Consider the following 25,357-nt stretch of genomic DNA (forward strand, 5'->3'; position numbering starts at 1 on the left):
GAGAGGCGGGGCTTCCGCTCAGGTTAGGAAGTTGCAGGTGAGCGGCAGTTGAGAAAACAAGTCGCTCACTATAATGCCAGTTTTACAATAAACGCTGTCAGATATGATAGCGTTACACCATTTCTTACTAATATTAAGAGAAGAGGACTTCAATCATGGTGAACTGCGGTATGTTTGCTCTGATTCTTCCTGCGTGTTTTACTTGAAATGACGTGCTCTGGTGTTAAGGTGTGGTCTTTTGTCGTTTAGAAGGCGCTTAAAATCCAGTGAAACACTTGCAAATGCTGTGTGCCAAACAGCTATAGCATTTTTTTTTAGTGTTGTATTTTGCAAAAGCCAAATTTGGATATTTCAGGGAAGATTTAAGGCCTAAGGTGTAATAACGACACCAGCAGTATACGTATGCAGATGGGAAAATATACATTTAGTACAAATGCTATATAAATCATCGTTTGAAAGCTAAGCTTTTATTTCCCTCCCACATTCCAAAAACAAGCTATCAGGGGTGTCAAAATTGTGGCCTGGGGACCATTTGTGGCCCGCCTCCCTGTTTTCAGCGACCCCATGGCATAATATACTAAAATATTAAAGAGGTAGTGCTTTTCTAGACATACAAAGATGTATATAAACTATTTCCAACTAAAATTGTACTGTACTTTATTCGTACTACGGCATTAGCACAGGCAAATTCTGACTTTGGTTTGCGTAGTTGAGCATTAAGAGGATCCGTTCTAAACCTCTTTTACAATGTCAATGCTTCAATTGGAATCCTGAATTCATCTATTGTATTGGATCTCAATTGAGTGTACAGGTAAAGTTGTGGTTTGTTAATATATCCAATAACAGCCTGAAATGTCTTTGTCGTCACTTCATCTCTACATGTGAATGACAGTAAACAAATTAATATTATGATCCAAAACACTGAGTTGGTCTCACAAGCAACGAGCGCAACCCAGCCGGCCCCCAGGGAAGATAAATGTTACAACACCCCACCCAAACCTTTTGTTGGTTTTGTTTAGAGAGCGGGGTTTACGAACCCGTCCTGTAGGGTGCTATAAAAGAAAAGATGAAAAATGCATTGTTTTTGCTGATTAAATACGTTTTTGGGTACTCGATTCAGTTTTATAACTTGTTGTATTCTTTAGAAGCAGTCTTATATTCAATTCTTACTTGTAATACATATACAGTATCCAACACATTCGATGTCTTGTCCCTACTGTATGCACTCCTTTACATCGTGTCCATTTGTGATCAAACTACGATACCATCCATCCCTTTTCTCTACTGTTTATCCTCAATCCAACACATTTCTTTCTAATAGTATGTTGTATGTGCCCCCACTAGTCTAAACATAAGCATTCTGATTGATATTGAATTTGTGGAATATGAGTTAAGCAACAAATTCCACCTCAGTGGGCGGCCATTTTGCCACTTGACGTCGACTGAAAATGCCATCACAGTTGCTGAGGGTAGCAACCAATCACGGCTCAGAAACGCTTTTCTGTTAGTAAAGAGCATAATTCAAAGTGACCATGGCATCTCTCAAACAATTTAGAAAATGTACCCATGGCAAAATTAAAAGGAAGGCATAATGCAAAGATTTTCTGCCATTGAAATGGCTGCATGAAAATTCAGTGATTTTTCTACTATTGTCTTGTGTGCAGTTCAATGTTAGTGCTTAAAAACGTTTCACTAAAAGAATGCCAGGGATTGCATCTTTTTGTTGCAGCAAGTGTGTGTCAGGGTCACTCGTAGACTGTCGCCTATTACTGCATCCAGTTTCCGTCTCGTTCCGCCGCCTCAAGGCCCACTTCCTGACAGAACTGCGGAAACCACAAACCATTTTAGATATGTTCTCAGGGTGCTGCTTTCAGTTAGCTTTTCATTTGAAAATGTATTAGAACTGGAAGCCTGATGAAGCCCTGAGAGGCGAAACGAGCTAACCTTTACAGTGTCGGCGGATTCCTCCTCAGTCAATGTACTGTATTATAACTGCTTATGGTACAAAACTTGTCGAGATTGATAATATGAAGAACTGTATGCTCATATTGAGTGATTCATATTTCATTTCAACATTTCAAATATTATTCTCATTTTTAAAAAGCTGCAGGTTTGGTCATGGGGCATTCTCAATCTGGGCTGTTAAGACATTGTGATGTCACTCATTTTCACTCAACAGCAAGTGGCAAAATGGCTGCCCCCTGAGATGGATGAAAATGGGTGGATTTTGCTGCTTAATTCATATTCCACAAATGCAATATTAATCATAACGTGTTTAGACTAGTGGGGGCACATAGAACATTATTGTAAAAAAACAAAAACTTTTTACTTGACTCTCCTTATTCGTAAGAAGTAAAGAATTACTGTCAATGATACGCGATACTCCTGTTGATAACTTGGCATAATGACAAAACTAAAATAGTTTCCCTCCCCCATTAATTTACACAGTGCTTGTGCCAAACCAAGAGCTAACTAGCTGTGGCTCAGCTTTTGTGCCATCAAAACAGTTTTGCTAACACTAAAGTGGCTAATGATAATGGAAAATTAATAAATAAATGCACATTACCGGTATATTCATATGGAATTATTATTAACTCATTGGATGCAAAAGTAACGGGCCTAGACAAGCAGTAGAACATACAGATGTGCTTTTAAATACAAGGAGTAAAAGTAAAGTCAGCAGAAAAACAAATACCTGAAAAAACAACTTACGTACAGTAAAAGTATTTTCAATTTGTTCTCACCAGTGCTAAAGATTGACATCCTGCATTTATGTTTCTGTAGGAGTGTGCTGTGCCAACCTGAAAGACAACAAAACCCTGATGAAGATGGGCTTGGCACTGGTGCTGGTGGGCCATGTCAATTTTCTGCTTGGCGCTCTGGTGCACGGTGCAGTGCTCAGGCACATCAGCGTACACGTCGAGGCCCGCATCTTGGTGTACGCCATCACTAATGTCATTGCCATCGTGGCAGGCTTAATGGTAAACGAAAAAGCCTTCTACACGTATGAAGACACGGAAATGTATAGCAGCTAAATGTATGCTAGGAATGAGAACCATGCTTTATTTTGAATGTACGAATATCGTTTGGGGGGGCGAAAGACTTACGTTTCTAAACCTAAATCCTATCAAACAGAGGAGACTAAATAAAAATTCCACAAAAGGAAAAAACAAAAGAGGCTGTAATGAAAGCCTGAAAGTCACAGGCTTGATGCAGTTATTGGCACTAAATAATTTGCCTTAATCATTTTACAGTACTGTACTCCCACTCCGCTCACCTTCATTATTAACCTCCCTCACACACACAAATGTTTCATTCAAACTATATACATTCTGTGTCAAATCAAGATGTCAGAATCTGGAAATAAAAGCTGAAATGTTTTCATCTTTTACCAGTATAGGCTACAGTCATCTCTTGATAAACCAAAATGTTTTTGGTGTACAGCAAAATAAAGGAAATTACATTCCAATACTTTTGGAGAATGGGCAAGCTTTATTTATTAGACTATATAAACCTTAATAAAAACCAATATTTTAATTAATTCATCTTTAAAGCAGTTGGACTTGATTGAATTAAAAAAGAAAGTAAATGAAAATGTGTTTGTGTCTTCTGCTCCTCAGGGAATCATTGGTGGAATTATTGCAATTGTATTGTCCAAAAACAAGAAAAGCAGGATTTTGGTGAGGAACATTTCCTTTACTTTTGCAAAGTCTTTGCAGGTTTCTATTCCAAATTGTATTTTCTGTTGAGTGTGTGTGAAAATAGACGTGTCAACTCAGAAGTACTGTACACATAACCACAATGGGACCTTCAAATCTAAACAACCCATTCTGGGATGCTGGTCAATCTCTGAAAATAAAGTAGGCTACTGTAAATTGAAATAAGGGAAATGTTTTGTTAATATTTTAAATGGTCAGAAAGTTAAAGACTGTATAGAAGACTTGGACAAAAACTATATCACCTGTTGACAGTGCACCCATTCCAGCGAGGAAGGTGTATGACGTACGGTAAAGCTTCACAAACAAGAAATGATGTACAGTAATGTACCTCAGTGGTAATTATTTTCAAATTGACACCAAGTAGAACGAACTTGCACATTCTGCTTTGTCCCAACAACTAAGATGGATTGTGCCCTACCACTATTGGTATTTTTGGAATCTAAAAAATATATATATATATTGTAGCAATTTCACTTTGAAGCTTACCTGGATGCTAATGTTATTGCGTGATGTCACTGCAGAAGTGGGTCCTGCTGGTGTTGAGCTTCGTAGCAGGCCTCTTGGCTGTTGCCTCCACTTTGGGCCTGATAACTTCCGTGGTCACCGCCATCGTTCACAAAGGACGAAGCCTGCTGACACACTGTACCCAACTCAAACAAAATGTCGGCTCTTCCAGTATCACCTACGAGTGCCCCTTTGACCCCACCCGCATCTATGTGAGGACATATTAGAAGCTGAAGACACTGTCTGTTGAAATGTTATATATCAACTTGTTTTTCTCAACCAGAGCACCACAATCATTCTGTGGGTGCCACTTATCCTGATGTCTGTGGTGGAAATGGTGTTCTCCTTCCGATGTTTTGCTGCCTGTACGTCATTCCTGTACCTTTGCCCGTGCAGGCGGAGGCCGACCATAGCAAAGAGGGTAAACTATTATTTTCCTATTGGCTAGGAAAACCTGACCGTATTTAAATTCAGTCATCCACTCACTGGTTTTAAAGGTGACATGTTTAAGTCTTGGAAGATGATCTTCAAACATTCTTGTCCTGAGCGTTTTACAACCGTTGTGTGGTTTCAGGTCCGCATCCAGAAGGCTGTTCCCCGACCACCTCCATCTGAGCAGCCAACCGAGCTCAACGCCGAGGCCGTGGAGCAAGATGAGCTGCTGGGCAGTGGTGCAGCAGCAGAGCAGAGTCATTGGCTCTGAGCACATTGCATCAAATAAGATAGGTTGAAACTATGCATAAACCTAACATTTGGAGTGATAAAGACATTTGTCTTTAATGTTTCCTAAATATGAAAGTTTTTTTTTTAACTTGTTAAAACACTTCCATTTTATGTAATGACTAGAGTGTGTATTAAAATGTTAATACAGTGCGGTCAGCTTTTTCATTTGACTTCTCATAGGGAAAAAAATTGGAAGAAGGTTCTCTTTTAGAGTACAATTAGCATCGATTTCACTGGATTCACACAAAATCTGCCATGTTCCCATATTGAAACTTCTGGTATCTTGCAGTGTTTCAAAATACAGTATACAAACTAATAACTTGCAAAAATCTCAAATAATCGATTAAAACAGACAATCACAAGAATACAAATAATTCCTGAAGATCTTAAGCAGAGAAGACTGAGACAGAAGTATTATAGAAAAGGCTCTATTATACAAACATGCAAGAACTATACCCTCAAAGGCACAGGATATAATTGGGACTGAAAAATGTGTTTAAAAAAAATCCAAAAAGGGGTAAAGGGTCTAAGTATCTATGATTTAAATAAGTTAAATTCATGAGATATAAAGCCATAAGTGACAAGTCATGTTAAACAGTTACCCGACACAAGAAATGCAAGTGTCGGCGCATAAAAGGTTTGGGTGAAGATGAGAAGCTTACAAAACACATTTTCTGACTTCAGCTCATATAATATTCGAAAAGTGTCCAAGGGGGAAAAACAACTTTCTGTCCCATTTTATAACCTATTCCACAGAAGCAAACCCCCCCCAAACAAAGTATAAAAAGACAACATTGCTTTCAGATCTTTTCTTCCCAGCGCTGGCATCATTGGGCGGGGAGGACTTTAAGGTGTCTTCGACTCCTCTTTTGGCCTAAAGGAGCAGTATTTGACACGATTAAAACTACTTCCTGGACACTCTGCGTGTCAACAAGTGTTTTCTCACTTTGATGTGTCCATTTTCTCCTCCTCTGGTGCCTTCTCTTCATCTTTTACTTCTGGGGAGAGGAGAGAGAGAGAGGGGGGGGGAAGACAACCATTACAACCCTAATGAACAGCATCCATGTTTATGCCGGCAGTGATAAATGGTTAAGAAAGCATTTTAAAATGTGCCAAAAGAAGTATAATCATGATTTAATGCACTTTCAAGCTCCCATAAATGCAAACTGTAGACATCTGGAAATAGTTAAATATAATATTGGCACCTTCAGTTGTATTTCAGTCATAAAGCGTTATAAAATTATTACTGGAATGCAAATCAATGCGTCTCAATTTGGGTACTTGGCATATCTGGCAACTTGAATGCGATAAATATATAGTATCTCACAAAAAATAGTACTTGTATCTTTTCATGAAACAACACTGAAGAAATGACACTGACAATAGTGAGTGTACAGCTAAATTACATCCCTTAAAATACAGCCATTAATAGCTAAACCCCCTGGCAACAAAAGTGTGTACACCCCTAAGTGAAAAGGGCCATAGTATCACTATTGTGTGTGTGGCCATGATTATTTTCCAGCACTGCCTTAACTCTTCGGCATGGAGTTCACCAGAGCTTCACGTTGCCACCGGAATCCTCAACTCCTCCATGACAACATCACGGATGTGGCAGATATTCAAGACCTTACGCTCCTCCACCTTCAGTTTGAGGATGCCCCAGAGATGTTCTCTTACGCTTGGCCAGTCCATCGCCTTTACCTTCAGCATCTTTAGCAAGGCAGTAGTCACCTTCTAGGTGTTTGGGGTCTGTTCATTTTGGAATTCTAATTCTAAGACAAACTCTGGATGTAACGTTGAGCATTTGCACTCAACTTCTTTGGCCGACCATGGCGAGGCCTGTTAAGAATGGAACCTGTCCGGTTAAATGTTTAAGATAGTCTTGGCCACTGCTGCAGCTAAGTTTCGGGGTGCTGGAAATCTTCTTAGAGCCTAGGGCATCTTTATGTAGAGCAGCAGCTCTTTTGCAGATCTTCATCATTTTTTTTGTTTTGTTTTGCCATGTAGAACTTTCAATAACCAGTATAAGAGAGTGTGAGAGCTGTGATTCAACACACTTGCTCCCTATTCACAGCTGAGACCCTGTAACACTAATGAGTCACATAACACTGGGGAGGGAATGACTAACTGTGCTCAATTTCGGCATTTTCATTTAGGGGTGTACTCACTTTTGTTGTCTGGCTCTATTTTTCATCATTTTGAGGGAACAATAAATGTACACAGGTTTATATGTTGCGAACTGCCTACTTTGTATTGTCAAAGTGTCATTGCAGAAATGTGAGGGGTTTACTCACTTCTTCGAGATTGTGTGTATAAAATTGCACTTTATGTATGACAATGTCACATATTAACAGTTAAGATCTCAGCAAACAGTAGTTGTGACAATGGCTGTGCCAAGAGAGTCATTAGAATGTTTAATTTAATTGGTTTTGGTGGTGCTCAATGTGGATAGAGAAAATCTGATAAGGCTTCAAGCAGGTGGCTAACAAACTAAAGCATCAACTGTTGCACAGCACTGGTCAATTGGGCGAGATGATAATGGAAAATAAAGAAAACATAAACAAAAAAATGAATAAATACCTTTTGTTTCCTCCTCACCTTTCTTCTCCTTTTCTTCACTCTCCTTTTCTCCTTCGGTCTTGGCTCGCTTGGCCTTCTTGAAGTTGGTCGTGTTTCTACGACCTCCTTCACCTTCATCCTCCGAGTCAGAGAACTCCTCCTCACACGCTATCCTCTTGTCATGAGCACGGACTGAAAACACACAGGAGGGCGGTACATTCAAGCTGTGGCACTTTAATGCATTTGTGTTCTGATCCATCCCGTGATCCTGTGTTTTGGGGGAGTAAATTAATACAGATTCGTACTGGAGATGCGTTTGTTGGGATCCTCTTCTTCCTCGTCTCCACTATCCTCCTGTACGGCATCTTCTGGGATGGCCTGCATTTGCACCCCTGGAGCGTGGGGCAGCATGCGAAGATTCTCAAATAAACGCTGCCTGGAGGGCAACACAAGTCACGGGTTTACAAAACATTTCTGCTAACCTCTCGCTTTCACAGCAAACAAATAAGGAATTTACAAGAGTGAACCTTGTTACATTCAAAATATTCACATATTTGAGAAGTGTTCCTCAATCTTTGAGCCAGAGTACATATTTTTCTGTACATTAGCACCCCCACCCAAAAAAAACTGTCACAAAAAGTGGATGCATAGCTAAATTACATATGCATGTACCATCTGACATCTAGTGGAAGAGCAATAGATACATTTCTAGTAAATACATTTTGGGGGGAAATAGCAAAAGTGGTTAATTTCAACTACCACATTTAATCATCTCTTAGGGTACACTAGCAGCGCAATAGTGGGCCAGCTCACTAATTAGGAATCACCGAATTAGTAAACTTACTTGATCTTCTCCAGGTAATCGGTGGTGTTCTGGTTGGTCATGTTGGAGGGGCTGATGTGCAACTTGAAGTCTGGTCCAAAGTACTCAAAGTAGTCATTGTATGGGAGTTCTGAGATTTAGAATGGACAAAAAGAAATATGAAATGTTGAATTAGGATAACCCTAAATTAGTCTCATTTGCAAATTTTCGAATGCTGATACTAGCAATCCAATGAGCAAAAAAGCAAGGCAGACATTTTGCAATACTTATTTTCTTAGAAAAAAAAAAAGCCATCAATAACATATTTAAATGCAAAACAACACAAGTTAGAATTAAGTCATTGTTGAATTCTAATCAATAGCCTGTGTTTGATTTGCATCAGGTTAAACCCATTAGTTATAGTCTTCTTGGATGAGTACGTACCATTAGGGATTGATGTATCAAGTGCGACAGCGGTTTCATATGTCCAGCAGCGTGCTACATTTCGGATGGTGTAGCCACCTCCTCCCAGCATGAGGAGAGGCAAGTTGAAGCTTTTCATGTACTCCACACATTTGGCATGCCCTGTGGAAACATCATGAGGTCTTTAGAGAAAATTGTTCTTACAGTGTCACCTAAGCAGGCATGTCTCACTACCTTTAATGGTGAGGTTAAAGCAGCCAAGTCGATCGCCTGACAGAGAGTCGGCTCCACACTGTAGAACCACAGCACTGGGCTGGTACATCTCCATCACCTTGGCCATGATCTACACAAGACAACAGCATCTACTTAAAAATGCTTCTTTCAATCAAACATGGGTGTTCAGTCTACTCACAGGCTTGAATATGGCTTCATAAGACTCGTCGTCAATCCCATCTCTCAGAGGGTAATTCACGGCATAATATTTGCCCTTTCCGGCACCAATGTCCTGCAGAGGACCAATCAAGTGTCACTACAGTACTCGGCCATTTTGGCAGTCAATGTTGCTTGTCAAATACGTACTCTCAGGTCGCCAGTGCCAGGGAAGTACTCGCCATACTTGTGGAATGACACGGTCATGACACGGTCTGTGGTGTAGAACGCCTCCTCCACACCATCTCCATGATGGATGTCAATGTCTATATAGAGAACTCTCTGGTGGTACCTAAAGCGCAGGAGCAGTGTTGTACATTATTTTTTCCAAGATTTTGTTATATTGTTTTTAAAATCAGAAAAACTCTAAAAGGGCTGTGTTCACTTTAAACAGCTGCTGTACACTAGCAACAACATAATGACCGGATACAGAGAGCTATTTCTAATATTTTTGATTCATGTTACTACAGTAATTGAGAGGAAGCAGTACAATGGTAACCTACTTGAAAGTACAATCACAATTATAAAAAAAAAAGAGAAGTGGTTGACTGACAAACTGACTATCCAAAACATGTAATCTAATCTCTGTCTTAAAATATTTTATTCTATATTTGTAATAAATATAAGCTACTACTTGATCAATTAAGGCTCAGTGCTGAGTTTGTGTGCTCACTTCAGTAATTCCAGTATAGCGAGGACAATGTCATTGACGTAGCAAAACCCAGAGGCCTCAGACTTCTTGGCGTGATGCAGGCCGCCTGCCCAGTTGATGGCTATGTCCGTCTGCTGTTTGTTCAACTTGACGGCACCAGCTGACGCAGAGATAGGACATGAGAATTAGCTGTCCGATTTCACCAAAGTTAACAAGTTGTAATGACAGAAGCATGCCTATCCAGCATGATCTTACCAACGGAGCCACCTCCTGAGAGCTGGCAGAACTCAAATAAACCATCAAACACTGGACAATCTTCTCCTACATTGACTGGTGGTGTAAGAAAATGGCAAATAATGGGAAATATTTTTCATATCAGTCGAAAGAACGAGAATGCTGCACAGACCAAATGATCCAACTTACACCGCTGCATTTGTTTGCTGTACTCTGACATGTTGTCTGGACGGATGGAGCGCAGGAATTTGATGTAATCATCGCTGTGATACTTGGTCATCTCCTCACCGCTGGCTTTGTGTGGACGCTGCAACACAACAAAAACATTAGATGCTGGAAGCACAAAAATACATAAATAAAATAAGAGCACAGTTGTTGCATTTAAAAACTACTAGGAGTGAACAATTAATAAAAATTAGGGATGTAATAAACTCTTGAGTAGTGACTACCAATTATGATACCACCAGTAGTGTTGAAACATATAGAATCCCCCCTTGCCCCCCAAAAAAACATAATAGTCAAAATAGTCACAGATATATATCTCAGTATAGCATTTTCCTCAAAACACTTATGTATAATATATATGTTTATTGTAATACAGATTTATTGTTTGTGTGTTTAAAAAAAATGGAAGGGGAGCTTGGAAAAAATATTTGCATAAAATTTAGAAATCAAAATTATTATTTTTTCAAAAAAATTTCAGCACTACAACGTACATATATCTCCATCTTTCTGTAGAGGCCATAGTTGAGCAGCAAGTTGTGCGTCATACGGATGCGGTGGGGCTTCATGGGGTGCCCCTGCCCATAATAATAATTTCCAACATCACCTGAAATGAGAGCAAGCGCAGTGAAAATAATTAGAAAACGCAAATTTGAATCACCTCACGGTACATTCCTGTGCAAAGCATTGGTGCGCTAAGGAGGAAATCTACGCACGCTGGTCTTATTCTGCATACTTACAATTTTGAAAAGTATTTATGGCTTAAATGAACACATGGGTCAAGGAACCCAACCAGAGAGTAGAATTTACGTGCAAGTAACCTTTTACTGAAAGCAGAAATACGTTCCATTTTCCGCTAGCTTGCCGATCAATGAGCTACGCTGATGCTAGCTACGCGTTATGTTGACAATAAAGCGCGTATCGCCATTGTTAGCGCAAGCAATAAATAAGCACCATCAGATTGGGTTATTTGTGGTCAAAATACACCAATAAAGCATAAGATGGCATGACGTTTCGATTCGCCAAATTCACTCGACTGAGTAAGCGTGGTCTCGTGTGCCCAAGTATGACAATGAAAGCAGCTCGAGCTTCAGGCTAGCTACCTAGCTAGTGTGCGCGATTAGCAAGTGAGGAAATTAAGCAAACATTTGATGGCGATAAACTGCCGGTTGCGTGAATCAGCGAGCGCTCAACTCCAAGCACGCGGATACGATGAAACTCACCGTCGTAGTAGTAGCAAACTTTTTTCTTTGTTCCCTGACTAAGCGCCATTTTTGTCCTTTTTGGTTTGCTTTAACTGCTCACCCGCGGGAGGCGACGGCGACTAGAGGAGGACGGGCGACTTGTAAGCTTTCAAACGGATGGGATTGGGATGGTATGCTGCATGTATCCAACAGGGGTCGCCATTTTCCTACAGTTTCCCTATTCTTTTAGTTTAGTTACTTTTTGCACCAGGAAAGTCACCCCAAATGTAGAATGCTGGGAAAATCCAAGGAGGTACTCTTTGAAATTCTTTAACTTTAATTTATAAACCATATTTTAAAACCTAGGTATGTGTGTAAGATTTCAAAGCTAAATTAATATACAAGAGACCAGCAGTAAAAGACAGATCTTTTAATTAAAGATGATTTCAGTGAAAAACAGTATTTATTTTTTCTGTGACAATTAATAAATGTTGAGAAGGCATCAATTTCTGTCCAGGGCAGTGGTGTCCAAACTACAGCCCGGGGGCCACTTGTGGCCCGCCATTCATTTTTTTAGCTGCCCGCAGCACAACGTAATCTTTATCCTATTCAAAAGGCTGGTATCATTGGAAAGTTTGTTAAATACTGACTAAAGTGTTTCTACTACTTCAGGCAAGTTAAATTGAATGCTTTTTAATTCCACTTGAAATTATAAATTTAAGACTAATTTCCCAACGTTTCCAATGTTGTCCGAAGTTGCTACAGTACATTATTGATGTGCTTCTGCTCTGCGCATTTATTGATAAAATTCATGATAATATTTTCTCAAACTGCATCTATAAAATTGGAACCCAAGACCTCAGAACTGTGAGACAGACATAGGAGCAATCCTGAATAAAATGTAAGTTTATGTTTGTTTATTCTGATTGGGGCTATTCACATTATTTAAAGATTAAAATGCTGATAGTTAGTATTTAAATTAAAAGTACAACTTCCTGCATGGACTTCAGCATGTCGGTTTCTTTAGAACAGGAGCCACTTCGATTGGCCAGGAATCAAGTTGGCTGTGTTCACTCCCTCAACAACCCATTTCAAATTCCACCCGTTTCCGAATATACCTAAAGAAACAAAATTCCACCCAATGCGCACAGTTAGACTGCACTTTGCGCTAGACTTGTGCTGGGCACAAAAATTGGGCCCACATTATGTGTGACTTGTCAACCTGTTGCTAGTTACACAATTCAAATCAATCCATGATTTATTGTACAAAAAATAAAAATAAAACAATCATTGTAACACACCCTGTGAGACACAACACAACAGTCAAATGTTCTTTTAACAACGGTGATGAAAGTTATAGCTGAAGCATTGCAGGAGGCAGGCATCAACCAGGCCATAACAGTGTCAATAAGACTGTGAACATTCAAGGCTACTCCTGGTATTGACGCTCTGTGGCAATAAAAAAGTCCTCCAAAACACTCCTCAGGTACTCAAAGGTGGGTCTAGTTTCTGGGTTGTCCCTCCAGCAGAGACATATGACATTATAAAGTCCATCTGAACACTTTTCTGGCTTTGGCATCCTGTAGCCCTGCTCCAGGTTCTGGATGACCTCAGGGTTGGACATGCCTGAACATTGATGATAGAACAGTCAACTAGCAGTGTGGTTATCCTGAAGGAATTTGTGTAAATATTGCAAAGAGAAAGCAAACAAATGGTTACCAGGGTATGGTATGCGTCCGTATGTGACTATTTCTGTTAGGAGGATCCCAAAGGACCACACATCAGACTTGATAGAAAATGTTCCATAGTTTATAGCTTCTGGGGCGGTCCACTTGATAGGAAACTTTGCTCCTGTTAACATAAAGGTAAATGAACATTTGAATTGCTGCCCTGGTAGATACGGTAGATAGATTATGAGGCTGCATGTTGGAATATATAGTCTAAATTTAACACAATGAGGCTTTTTAAAATGCTTACTTATATGCAGTAAATGTGCTCGAGTAGTCGAGTACATTTGAACAATGACTGCAAAAGTTTGAAGATAACAGTGGGGAGTCTATATAACAGTAGAACATTATATTATCACATTACTGTATATTACATGATTGTCTGCATTAGTAGAGGCAAAAAAGAAATAAAGCAATTGGTCTTCTTACCCTCACTCGCCGTGTATTGGCTGTCCTCAATGAGTCTGGCAAGTCCAAAGTCTGCTACCTTACAGATGAGCTCATGGGACACCAGAATGTTGGCAGCTCGTAGGTCCCTGTGGATGTAATTCTTCTGCTCAATGTAAGCCATGCCGTCTGCTACCTGCAGGGGGCAGCGCACTATCAGTAAGGTCCTTCTCATAGCTACATGGGTCCTCAGTTTACAAATTGGTAAGCAGCGTGACTTAAAACCAAGGATTACAACAACAAAAAACCCTTATAAACTAGTTTATTCATCTTTAAATTTGGTATTAGTATGTCACTAATACATTACAAAGCTTTAACTAGATGCTTTTGAAAAGAAAGATTAAACTCCAGCTTGCCAAATAGTGACTCCACATTAGCTTGTTTAGAATGAAAGTAGCTTGTTCCCGGTAATTAAATAACTTGATTACAGTTAAACTTTCTTTTGACAGCATCTTACTGTGACAGTATCAGTGATCTAACAGAATACATTTCAATTGTAAAGTGCAGCTAGTTGTTGTTTTCCAAATAGTTATACTTATTGTTGGAAGCAAACATTTTAGAGACTTTTCATTGTAGAGTGTTGCCAAGTAATTTATGAGTACTTAATAATGATTTAAAAAGAGCTAAAAATGTCTTCAATTGTGCTGTGTGTGTTTTGGACACAGCTCCATCCGCATTCATTTTTGAGCTGCTTATTCTGTTAAGGGTCATGGGGAGCTAATGCCAATCCCAGTTGACAAAGGGTGAAAGGCAGACTACGCCCTGGACTGGTTGGCAGTCAAGTGCAGGGCATTGTTTTGGGCAGATGAAGAGAAATTTTGACAGCACCTCTCATCTCCTATGTCCTCCACCCAGGTACACAACCCCGATAAGCATCCACACATTTGAGTGTCATGCTATGAGAAAATGGTTCGGGGGTACACAACCCAAAACAATGTGGGAACCCTTGTGTTGACCCTTTATCCAGTTGCAGGCTAATTCCTGTGACCATGTTTGAACTGATGTCATGGAGTATAGACAATGGTGGGATTGTAAGCATTTTGGTTTGCTTGGTCTGAAGTGCACATTTCATACCTTTATAGAATGTCTCTCATAGGTGCGGTTGGCCTCGAGAACTTGTCAGAAACATGACAGGTAAGAAAGTCTGTTTATTCTTTTAGACTTCACAAACCTCGATGCCCTCCGTTTCATTCGTTACTTTGTCATACTTACATTTGCTCAACTTGTCAAACATGCATAATGACATATCGATAGCCCCCCTCGTCATACATACAGCAGACAAAAACAATTGCAAAGGAAAGGATGCATATCTCAGAGAGACCGAAAGTGAGGAGTGTCTTACCTGAGACGCCATGTCGATCAAAGTCTTCATTGACAAATTACTCCCCTGTGTTGTTTTTAAGTACTCCAGCAAGCTACCTGCCAACAATATAGATTTCATAAAGTCACTTATTGTGTCTTTATACATCAATTTTCTTCACTAATTGGCCACATTAGGATCACAGTTAAGCTGAAGCCTTTCCCAACAGATTTTGGGGAAACAATCATGGTACACTTGGTCACCAGTAGCTTCTCACACTCCTATTCACACCCATGGACAAATCTTTGATTATTATACCGGTACTTGCATGTTTTTGGAATGTGGGAGGAAGCTGGAGACCCCAGAGAGAAGCCAGGGGAGAACATGCAAAGGTCACACGGGACGGCCTGAGTTGGAATTTGAACCAGGAACTCTGGCCTGTGAGCCAGTCACGGTAACCCGTTCTAGCATGCCGCCCGTCTATCATGATGTTGCCTTAAGTCATGCTGACTTATTTGTTTTGTTTTTACCTCCACCAGGGAGGTTATGTTATGTGTATTTTCTCTCTTAGCATTTTTGTGCATATTCCTGTATGCTATGAATAATCAACTGTCATGATCTGTGCATGTTTTGTTTCATTTGGTTTTGGTTGAATTTGGAGTTGGGTCTACAACCCTCACTTAAATCTGACAAAATCTGTATGCACATTTTCTCTGATTAACATCCATCAAAGTCTGATGTGACAAAGTTTAGTATGCAGGTACGCCTGGACCGAAACTGTAACATCAAACCAAGTTTCGTTAGAGCCACAATTTTTTCAAAACAATTTAAATTTAACAGGGAATGTCCCTTTACTATTTTCATATATTCGTTTACATCAAATCACACCAGGTTTCAATTTATTGTTAAGTAGTTATAGTTAGGCCTTTGTTACTTTACAACAATTACACTCTTGGAGAATAATTTTTGCATCTGTGTATTGCATTCATGGAATAAATCAACAGCAAAATTCATCAATCCCCATCGTCGGGCTACCATGTTGGGCAAGAAATCACCCTCAGCTGGCATCCAAAATTAGTGTCACAAAAACCTTTGCTACCATTGCAAATTTCACGTGACCAAACCTGAAGAACAGTTGAGTAGATTCACAAGTCGTTTCTCAATTTGCAGTCTTATCCTTCCTTACGTCCTTGTGATCTTGTGAAAAGTCATCAGTTGCGGCCCAAGTCCTGTTCCAATATAAACCAAGAATACGTGGAACCAGGATGTTTTTTTCTCTTGTCTGCTAGCTTAAACCAAGGATTCATCGGTTGGTGACTTGTGAAGACTTGGCTGGGAAAATATTTCACGGTGGATCTCGTGCTGCTATCAAAATGGCTGAGGAAGACTCATGTTTGTAATTCCACCACCCCCCCTTTTTTTTTCATTTTACGGAAATATGGAAGCTGAGCCGTTCAAGTAACAAAGAAACTAGCATTTTTATAAAGTATGTTACCGAGTATGTTCTTATGAAGGCCGTACTTTCTGAGTTCACAAGACCGTACACTTCATTCTTGATTTTGAGAAACAGCTTCTATGTATGCTGCAGGTTGTTGACAGGCTGAACTTAAACCATAAACCTGAACTAAAACGATGTTCAAACTATCATGTTATCAACCCGTAGTTACGCTAGTTATCGTAGCATACACAGAAAGTCTGCTAACCTGTTCTTCAACTTTGGTCACGTGACTTTAACAACATTTTCAAGGATATTTATGATGGGAATTTTGGTTGCTGAAGGTAATATTGCCCAACGTGGAGGCACTCTGTAATCAATAGAGAATGATGAATTATTATTATTATTATTATTCAATGAATGATATTTACAAAAATAACGTATTTTGATTAGTGGTGGCACATAGGCTATAACGTATTTTAGCCCCCAAAAAAGTTTTCCTTTCAGAAACTCTATGCTTTGAAAATACATAGACTGACTTGGACCAGAATAGCAGATCAAATCAGGGAACATAACAGTGGAAGGAAGTTCGTAGAGCATCAGTCAATTTGATGCTAAGTCAACAGTCAACTGCACTTCCCGAGACTTTTTGGGGGTTTGATTAGAAAAGAACAATACCGTTGCCTGTCAGCCAGCCGCATCAACCCAAAAGGAAGCATAAAAAAAAAAGAATGTCTGTGACAGGAAAGAAGAGGCTTAACTGGCCTGCAGTGCTTGGATTGCGCTTGAAGTTGAAGGGCCAAATGAATGCTCTTTGTCAAGGTCACACAGAAGCCTCCGAGGACACGCCTGTTATTTTCCATCTTTGTTGTTTTCGATGGTAAAGAAAGGGACAAATTGAAAAGACGGGAACTCCAAGCCATCCTTACTCTTGACAACAGAGGCAGCAATTGTTTCCTGTCTACACGTGGATTTCAGACAAAGAGAGAGTCTCATGTAGAGCCACTGCTGGTGGTTTTACAAGCCAATTGAAGACTTATATAAAAGAGCGCCATTCAAGGCTGCGGTGATGTTTGGGGCACAACGTCTAATTGTATTGTTTTATTGTCTGACCAAAAAAAAAAAAAAACATAAACCTTAGAGATTCAAGTTGAACATTATGTGGTTGCCTGCTTCTATTTATTTCTTCCATGTGTTTATTGATCTATTGTTATACACGGAGAGATGAAAAGAAGATTCAGTGGAAAGATAAGGTAAAAACTGCCATTGCCAAGAGGTTGTTTGTTTACAAACCTCAATTGGGCTGCACCAGTACTGGAGTTCATGTGACTTTGCATGTGTTTGTGTCTGCACTGATTATGGAGCGGGGCCATACATCGCTGAGGGTCTTTAAACAATAACACTCCCTCCAACTATAACACCTTCCCGCAGACAGGCCTTGAGAGACTTCGCCTTGGTGAGTAAACACCAGCGACATTACTGTGTCTGCAGAAGCATGCCAAGACAGTGGAAGTTAATGTTTCCTTTGAATGCTCAGGGAAATGAGTGCATGGTAAACTGAAAATAGCCAATCAGACCACTTCAGCACAGCAGAGGAACTTGTTAGGTTAGGGGAAATCTATTCTCACCAAGTACTCAAAATAACACTTTTTAAAAATAAGGTTGTTTGATGATGATTCACTGCTTTTACAGGAATACATGCAAACTTAATGATTCAAGACCAGGGTGAAAAACAAGGGCGATCCAGGTTTTGTTCAAGCATGTGCTCTCTTCCTGAGACTGAAACCGTATCAACATGTTTGATCCTGAACATGAATGACACAACACTGAATGTTTCTTTGTTTGCTCCTCTGTATTTGTGTTGCTTACGGGAAAGAAATATCTTTGATCTGTTAGGTAATTCTGCAACGTTTTTAGATTTTGTTCATCATTTACTGGAAATACCCATGGGGCCAAATTCAGTTTCGTTTTGTTCTTGATGTCTCTGTGATACATTTCAAATTCCTAGTAGAATCATACGTACCATTCTCCATGTACTCTGTGACAATATAGATGGGTTCCTGGCTAACCACAGCAAAGAGGCGCACAAGGCGAGGATGCTGCAGGTTCTTCATCACATTGGCTTCTGCCAGGAAGGCTTCTGTTGACATTGTGCCAATCTTCAGTCCCTTAATGGCAACCTTGCGGTCATTATTGTAGAAACCTGAAAAGAGACAGTACTGTACTTAGTACAGTATATGCATAAACCTCTACTGTTTAGTCATGTATTAGGGATGACTTGAAATCTCCCAATAGTCAATCACCGTAAATGATGCATCTAACAGGGCTATGTCTATGTTGAAAGATAGAGGTGCAAGAAAACATGCAAGAACAAACAGCAATGGAACCTCTTGAATGAATCTGTTTAATTTGAAATTTGTCTATTTTCAAGAAAAAATACACCATTAAAGTCACAGAAGACCAGCATCAATGTATCGACTCAATGAGATCTATTTTAGTTTTTACGTGCGCTCGGCATAAACTGGCACATCTTCATTTTTGTGCAACGGCAAGTCCAGTAGTTGTCGAGTTGTTTGAAAATTTGTACAGCGCAGTAGGGTTTGGCGGCCAGAAGACTTAAAAAATATATATTATTACACAATCCGGTGCACCTGACCTTTGGTGACAGAAAGTAGACTAGACTTTAGATCAGCTAAAAGCAAGTCTAAGCTGTGGTGCAGGTGATGTTATTTTGGAAAATTTTATCACGGTGCAAAAAGATAGATTTTGTGCTCCACAGATATGTGTTTTGGATGTCATTGTATTTAATTAATAAATATGACAACAACATAATTCTTGAAATAAATTCATTGAACACATTATTATTAGCATCATAATCTTTATTATACAGTATTTATTAAAAGTTCATTGTGTAGAATTTAGTGCCATCGAGTGGTGTACTAATAGAATGCAACAATTACGAAGCACTGGCACTACAGTGCCTCAGACAGACCACACTTCGCAAGCCAACAATTACTACTAATTATTATTTGGATTATTGTTTGGAGTGAGCGTGGCAACGAGCCAAGCAGCAGCTAGCGTGAGCTGTGAGCAAGACTGGCTAGGAAGAACTTGCTGAACAAAAGCAGCTAGCAAGAGCATGCGAAAGCAAAGAAGAGGGAGACAAGCTGCGGGAGCCCGAATAACGGGACTCAGCGACGACCACCCGAAGACCCCAACTGTGGAAGTTAAGTGGCGGTCGACCCATTGGGACCGATACGAGCTGCAACTACCGCCATAGGCTAACTACGTTCATGAAGTTCTTCTCCTTCGGGTATCCGTAGCAGACGTGACTTATAATTAGCGATTACTAGACCTATAACTAAGTTGATGTGATCAGGTTTTTTTTGTTGTATATTATTGAAATACATTTTAAAATGAATGGATTATTAGTTTGCCACTAGATGGCATTAGATAATACACACGGTTATTTTAAACCCCCTGAGCTGTGACACAGCTATGTTTTTGATAAAGTTGTTGGTGTGATTTTTATTATGTAAGATAATTTTACCCTGGTATTGAATATTTGAATTGCAGTTATTCATCATAACTGAGGTCGATTGCCATCATAGAACGGCTTATGTTCAATCTTAGAGTTTGCACTTTTGTTTAAAAAAAAAAAAGTGGCTGAAATGCGGACAAGTTGAAGCGAAGGTCATGTTTTCACACTGTCTGTGGCGATAGTTAATTACAGCTGGTATGAGGGCATTTAAAAACAGAGGAAACAGTCATGCGATTAATGATACAAGAGGCCGTGACTCATACTGTCTAAATACTGTAATAGCAATTTAAGCAAAACTATTTGACCTCAGGATGATCTTGCACAATGGATGGTCATGCTCCTATTGTTAAAACTGAATTCCTGAAATGCAGACGTTTTGTGAACGGGTAGATTAATGTATTTTGAGTTATGCTTGATGACAAGGTTAATTTCTTGCACTATTCTCCAGGTCGAAGAGCTCAAAGTAGCACACGCTAAAGACTGATCAAATATGAGCGCCGGCCACTATTTTCCCCATAGAGTGATAAATCTCAAACAAACAAAGAACCCAGTAGTTGCTCCGCTCACCCATCCAGACGTCGCCAAACTGTCCTGCACCAAGCTTATTCACCAGTTTCAGAGACTCCCGGGAGATCTCCCACTCATCTTGCCACCATGGTTTCTGAGGAGCTCTTGATTGGCATGGCTTCGTCAACTTGGTACACAAGCCATCTGCATCACCTGGACGACAGAAATTGGATCAGTTGAAGACATTACAGAAATGATTTGGGGCGGGGAAAAGTGCACATACGTGTATGATGCTGGACAAGCTCCTTCAGAGAATTAAAAGATATCTTATTGGTGATATAGAAGCCACCATTGTCCAAGTTGCGGATCCTGTAGTGCTTCACTCCTTCACTCATGTTTTGGTCAAAGTCCCTGATCGACAAGGAGTATGACCCTGAAACAAATAAGATGCAGAAATTATATGAAAGGGTGACTTTATTTTCCCTTTTGGCCAGATTTGTTAACAAGGTCAAGGTCTGCCTACTAAGTGCCACTATTGCACTACAATAGCATCAGCAGAAGTGTTGAGGAAGGAAATGCTGAATAAAACTTGATCTGAACCCCAACCCAAGTACTCCTCTGCTACAAAAGGCTTTCACTGATCAGGAATCAAATTAAGCAAGGTGGTAAGACCACAAAACTTTTACCTCTAGACAACAGCTTCTGCACTGGGCTCACATCCGGGCCTATATTTTCCCAAGATCATTAAGTCATGACCCACTTTTCTAGTTTTTCTTTTATAGTTATTTTTTAAAAGAACATACAGTTTTCCTTCCAGAGTACATTTTAGGAAAGTAATATACAAACGTATATTTTCTTCTCCTTTATGGTATTTTTTGCTTGTTGGGGATTGGCTGTTTGGACGAAGTGTTGATATCCTTGTTTATTTCCATTGCTTATTAAATTTAGAGCTTCTGATGGAGTCCATTTTTGACAATGTAAATGGCTACTCAGCATTGAGTGGAACTAAACAAACAAATTAACAAATGTGGAAATCAACAAATAAGGGTATTATTAAAACTTCATCAAAACAGCAATCCCCAACAAGTGACTTCCAACTCTAACACTAAACAACAACAACCCACAATTAGAATAATAGAATATTGCCATCAATTTCATGGAACTTTAAGGAAAGTGTTAGTTTGGGATGTATACATTTTTTTCTTTAAAATTAGTCATTTTAAATGATCTGTTGTTTTTGGAGGTAAAATGTTATGTATCAAAAGTACTATTGTTATCGGTACCAGTATTGCATCGTGGTGACTACTCAAGACTTGAGTATACTCATACTGGCATCGGTCTGAAAAAAAAAGTGTAGTATTGAACATCTTTAGTAAAACCAAATGGGTTTTACCTTTGCACAAGCACAACCTCTTAACAACATGGCTATGTGTCTTTTTTGCTAATTGTATTTCAACCCGAAATGGTGTGAAAAGAACACCAAGGCAAAGCCTATGGCTTGCACAGTACTGTAATGCATCCGTCACCTGAGGTTGTCTCACTCTCACGAATCAAGAAGGAACCCTTTGCGTTCCCGGGTGCGAGCAGGAGCCTCATGGAATCGTTTCTTGAAATGTCCTTAAAGAACCACCTGCAACACAGAACAGGCTTCACACTCAAAACCTGGCTGGCACTCAAATGGAAGGACACAGCTTTGGGGTAAACATCTCCATCAATGCAGTGTATTGCCTGTGTGACGTACGGTTCTGCCTCCTCTGTGTTCATTGCAATAAAGTTGTGTGGGATGAAGCCCCTCTGTCCTGTGGTGAGAGACTCTGCCAAGTACCACTCAGGATTATCCCTGAGAGTCAAACCACAACAATATCATGAGTTAGCTAACACATGTGCAAATCTGAAATACAAATCGTTTTTTAAATGTATTTATTTATTTTAGAAATGTCACTTTGAGTGACAAATTATTTTGGAGTCGGTCTATTTAAAGGGGGTCGACTGGCAAGTAGCCACCGTACTGTCTGGTGTCTTGGTGTGTAACGCGCAAAACATGGACCAGATGATGCAAAGGAGAAAGTTGTTTCAGAATATTAGAAAGAAAATTGTAGACAAGTATGTTAAACGTTAAGGCTATAAGACCAGCTCCAAGCAGCTTGATGTTCATGTGACTACAGTTTCACATATTCATAAATTTAAGACCCACAGGACTGTAGCCAACTTCCCTGGATGTGGCCATGGGAAGAAACTTGATGACAAATTTAAGAGATAGATAATACAAATGGTAACCAAAGAGTCCAAAACAACCTCCAAATACATTTAAGATGAACTCCAAGGTCAAGGTTCATCAGTCAAAGTGGCATCATGGGAGATGACCACGGAGGACACCACTGTTGAAAAACTCATCTCATCTTCTCTACCACTTACCACTTAGAGGCGGAGTACGCCCTGAACTGCCAGCCAATCACAGAGCACCCAAAGACAAACAACCATTCATGGGATGTAGGAAGAAATAGGACTACTTGGAGAAGACAAAACTGGAGCATTTTGCTCAAGAATATCAGCTCTATGTTCACAGACGCAAAAATGAAGCACACCAAGAAAAGAATACTGTCCTCACTGTGAAACATGGAGGTTATATGTTCTGGAGCTAGCGCTTTGCTCAATCTGGCACAAGATGACTTGAATCCGCACATGGTACAATGTAATCTCAAAGCTATCAAGGTATTTTAGAGAGAAACGTGCTGCCCACTGTAGAACAAATATTGATCTCAGTCTTGCAACAGAATAAGAACACCCAATAATTTAAGACCATCTGATTTTCATTGGTGAATTTATTTTCATTACATATTTATTTATTATTACTTTTGTCAGCTTGAAGTTATTTCTGTGACTACGCTGAAATAACGTGACTATACACTATATTTAATTTTTGTCAAACAAAAGGTAGATGTCATAATAGGGTTAACGTAAAAAATATGGCAACATCTACTTACAGCACAGTTGCATGAATAAAATGTTTGAGGGGAAACAAGCTGTTGCATGTACAGAACTCACCTGTTAATTATCTTGAGTTTTTCTCCCTTTTCAAAGCCCAGGTCATCATCATGGTTGGGTTCGTAGCTGTAGCAAGCCACTGCCAGGTTATCTGCAAAAAAGAAAAGAAGCCATTCCATTTATTGTAAAATAATTTGTTATTATTATTATTATTATTTTAGAAATGACTGTTCCTGAATGTCAGTTTTGAGTGGAATACAATGCCATGCAAAGCAATTCAAAAATACGCAGTCATGGTTACATCTTGTTAAATAATGTTAGCGAGACAAAGGAAATCATATGTTTGATGTTACCAGGTAGTGGAGATGAAGGTGGTGAACCCTGTGATGAATGTGGAATTAGTTGATTTGTACACTGGTGACAGAAGACAAGAAAGTGTGCGTTTTAGTTTAGGAACATTAATAGGATATTGAACAGGCCATCAGCAACACATCGAGCACTTAAAGTACCTAAACTACAAAATAATTCAAACAAAAAAGTCAAACAGTTTGGGTGTATTCTCTAACTGTAGCCTAAAATGTACTTTTTCTCCATCCATCATTTTTTTTGCTTGAAATTAATTCTAAAAACACTGTTAGGGACCGCTTTGTACACATGCACATCCGGCTATAGCTAAAAATAAAACTTGCAAGTGCACTTACTGGTTTGCTCGACTCTGGAGGTATGGGGCAGTTGCAGTGCTCACAAATTTCATCCAAGTTCTCCATCCATTCAGCATCTGAGTAATCGGAGCTGCAGTTACAGCCCATCTTGTCTGCAAGTTAAAGATATGATTCAAAATGAAAATTATATATATATGAATTTCACTCAAATTTGCAAGCAAAATTGGATATACAGTTACCGTATGTTGTCGAAGATTTCCAAAACTGCCGTATAGCGGCACCAGCATGCTTTGTGTTTGAGAATTGTACATTTGTAGTGAACCAATCAAATGTTTCAGCAGCAGCTTGACTTACTTTTGTAGCTATAATGTCAAATAATGCTTCTATTCTAATCCAATTACAAGCTCTAGAAACTTGTACTGGAATTTACCATCATGTACTTGTGCTCTACATTGTGTTGTTTCAAGATCACTTGGTCCCAATTGGATCAGAACCAGGTCAGTGGACTGATTGCAACATTCGTCTCCCCCTCAAAGTCTCAAAGTCATGGGAAAAATTCATGGGCCAAGACCCCAAGGAGCAAATCACAAGACCTTTCCCCTCTACTATCTTTTCTTATACTCTCAGTGGATAGCATTTTATGTTTTTATTCTTGCTGTCAAAGTCAACAATTTCCATTGAGGGGATAGTCTTCCCAAATAAACACAGCTTGTTATTGTTTGCAATCCTTTATGTTCTTATGAATTTTTAATTTGACTATTGTCGCTGAGCAAATACGGATTGGTGAGAGTCTAATAAAATAAAACTCAAACGAATGCTTCTATGAATACAACAACGACAAAATGCTGAAAACGGTCTCACTGTTGTAAAGTCAAATTTGGAGTTTTAAAATGAATATTCTAGGGCTAATATATGATACGATTTGTAATTTTATGATGAAAGTTGAAGAACTAATAAATGTTATTTCTAGCTGTGGACTAACCCTGAATGGAATATATAATCCTATCCTCATGCTTGTAGAACATTTTCAATTAGAGGATGATTTTAGTTTGATGAACTACCTTTGTCCGCAAAGTCAAGACTTTGTCTATATGTACAATCACGAGTGTGATACTCACCTATTTGCAGAGGAAGTGTGTCTTCGAGCACTTCAGATTTAAGGTTCCGCCATATCTATTTGATGTAAATGAAGATATTTAACAAACACTATTCTCCACTTGTGCGTGGTTGTGACGATATTATCATCTGTCTGTCTAAGTTAGATATGGGTCTGTGCAAGAACACACACACACACACACACAC

General features: G+C 39.4%; 3 protein-coding genes and 1 long non-coding RNA gene across 6 annotated transcripts; 2 read left to right on the forward strand and 2 right to left on the reverse strand.

Annotated features, from left to right (window-relative positions):
- Nucleotides 1-5,094, forward strand: tmem54a (transmembrane protein 54a). The gene is made up of 6 exons (XM_086094655.1): nucleotides 1-168; nucleotides 2,785-2,981; nucleotides 3,621-3,680; nucleotides 4,241-4,435; nucleotides 4,507-4,644; nucleotides 4,798-5,094. The coding sequence occupies exons 1-6, from the start codon at nucleotides 156-158 to the stop codon at nucleotides 4,924-4,926; spliced, it is 732 nt and encodes a 243-aa protein (XP_085950781.1). The 5' UTR covers nucleotides 1-155; the 3' UTR covers nucleotides 4,927-5,094.
- Nucleotides 5,095-5,358: 264 nt separating this feature from the next.
- On the reverse strand, nucleotides 5,359-11,648 carry LOC147163113 (putative histone deacetylase 1-B). 3 transcript variants are annotated; one of them, XM_086094653.1, is made up of 14 exons: nucleotides 11,491-11,648; nucleotides 10,762-10,874; nucleotides 10,235-10,352; nucleotides 10,067-10,141; nucleotides 9,833-9,971; nucleotides 9,310-9,451; nucleotides 9,143-9,235; nucleotides 8,965-9,073; nucleotides 8,752-8,892; nucleotides 8,350-8,458; nucleotides 7,811-7,941; nucleotides 7,545-7,697; nucleotides 5,893-5,944; nucleotides 5,359-5,820 (listed from the first exon to the last, which is right to left on the reverse strand). In XM_086094653.1, exons 1-14 carry the CDS (start codon nucleotides 11,537-11,539, stop codon nucleotides 5,793-5,795), a joined length of 1,452 nt encoding a protein of 483 aa, XP_085950779.1. In that variant the 5' UTR covers nucleotides 11,540-11,648; the 3' UTR covers nucleotides 5,359-5,792. The 3 variants fall into 3 exon arrangements, with proteins under 3 accessions (XP_085950779.1, XP_085950778.1, XP_085950780.1); XM_086094652.1 differs by having other exon boundaries at nucleotides 7,527-7,697; XM_086094654.1 differs by lacking the exon at nucleotides 11,491-11,648 and adding an exon at nucleotides 11,008-11,308 and having other exon boundaries at nucleotides 7,527-7,697.
- A 689-nt stretch (nucleotides 11,649-12,337) lies between these two features.
- Nucleotides 12,338-25,327, reverse strand: lck (LCK proto-oncogene, Src family tyrosine kinase). Its single transcript, XM_086094112.1, has 13 exons — nucleotides 25,174-25,327; nucleotides 24,095-24,207; nucleotides 23,747-23,807; nucleotides 23,454-23,544; nucleotides 22,150-22,248; nucleotides 21,935-22,038; nucleotides 20,692-20,841; nucleotides 20,469-20,621; nucleotides 18,384-18,563; nucleotides 14,968-15,044; nucleotides 13,608-13,761; nucleotides 13,171-13,302; nucleotides 12,338-13,077 (listed from the first exon to the last, which is right to left on the reverse strand). Exons 2-13 carry the CDS (start codon nucleotides 24,200-24,202, stop codon nucleotides 12,881-12,883), a joined length of 1,506 nt encoding a protein of 501 aa, XP_085950238.1. The 5' UTR covers nucleotides 24,203-24,207; nucleotides 25,174-25,327; the 3' UTR covers nucleotides 12,338-12,880.
- Nucleotides 14,348-18,818, forward strand: LOC147163115 (uncharacterized). The gene is made up of 3 exons (XR_015097010.1): nucleotides 14,348-14,480; nucleotides 14,722-14,759; nucleotides 18,413-18,818. It is a non-coding gene; the product is annotated as an uncharacterized LOC147163115 (long non-coding RNA).
- Nucleotides 25,328-25,357: the final 30 nt, after the last annotated feature.

Source organism: Leptonotus elevatus, chromosome 14 (genome assembly GCF_054856555.1).
Source record: "Leptonotus elevatus isolate MCC_2025b chromosome 14, RoL_Lele_1.0, whole genome shotgun sequence".
NCBI lineage: Eukaryota > Metazoa > Chordata > Actinopteri > Syngnathiformes > Syngnathidae > Leptonotus > Leptonotus elevatus.

Coding starts and splice junctions, on each gene's coding strand:
- LOC147163113 (XM_086094652.1), bottom strand. CDS start 11,539: ATGGCGCTTAGTCAGGGAACAAAGAAAAAAGTTTGCTACTACTACGAC. Junction 9,236..9,309: donor CTGGCACTGGCGACCTGAGA/GTACGTATTTGA, acceptor GGTCCTCTGCAG/GACATTGGTGCCGGAAAGGG. Junction 9,074..9,142: donor ATGAAGCCATATTCAAGCCT/GTGAGTAGACTG, acceptor TGTCTTGTGTAG/ATCATGGCCAAGGTGATGGA.
- tmem54a (XM_086094655.1), top strand. Junction 2,982..3,620: donor CCATCGTGGCAGGCTTAATG/GTAAACGAAAAA, acceptor TCTGCTCCTCAG/GGAATCATTGGTGGAATTAT. Junction 4,436..4,506: donor TTGACCCCACCCGCATCTAT/GTGAGGACATAT, acceptor TTTCTCAACCAG/AGCACCACAATCATTCTGTG.
- lck (XM_086094112.1), bottom strand. CDS start 24,202: ATGGGCTGTAACTGCAGCTCCGATTACTCAGATGCTGAATGGATGGAG. Junction 23,545..23,746: donor ACCTTCATCTCCACTACCTG/GTAACATCAAAC, acceptor TCTTTTTTGCAG/ATAACCTGGCAGTGGCTTGC. Junction 20,622..20,691: donor GCTTGTCCAGCATCATACAC/GTATGTGCACTT, acceptor TCTGTCGTCCAG/GTGATGCAGATGGCTTGTGT.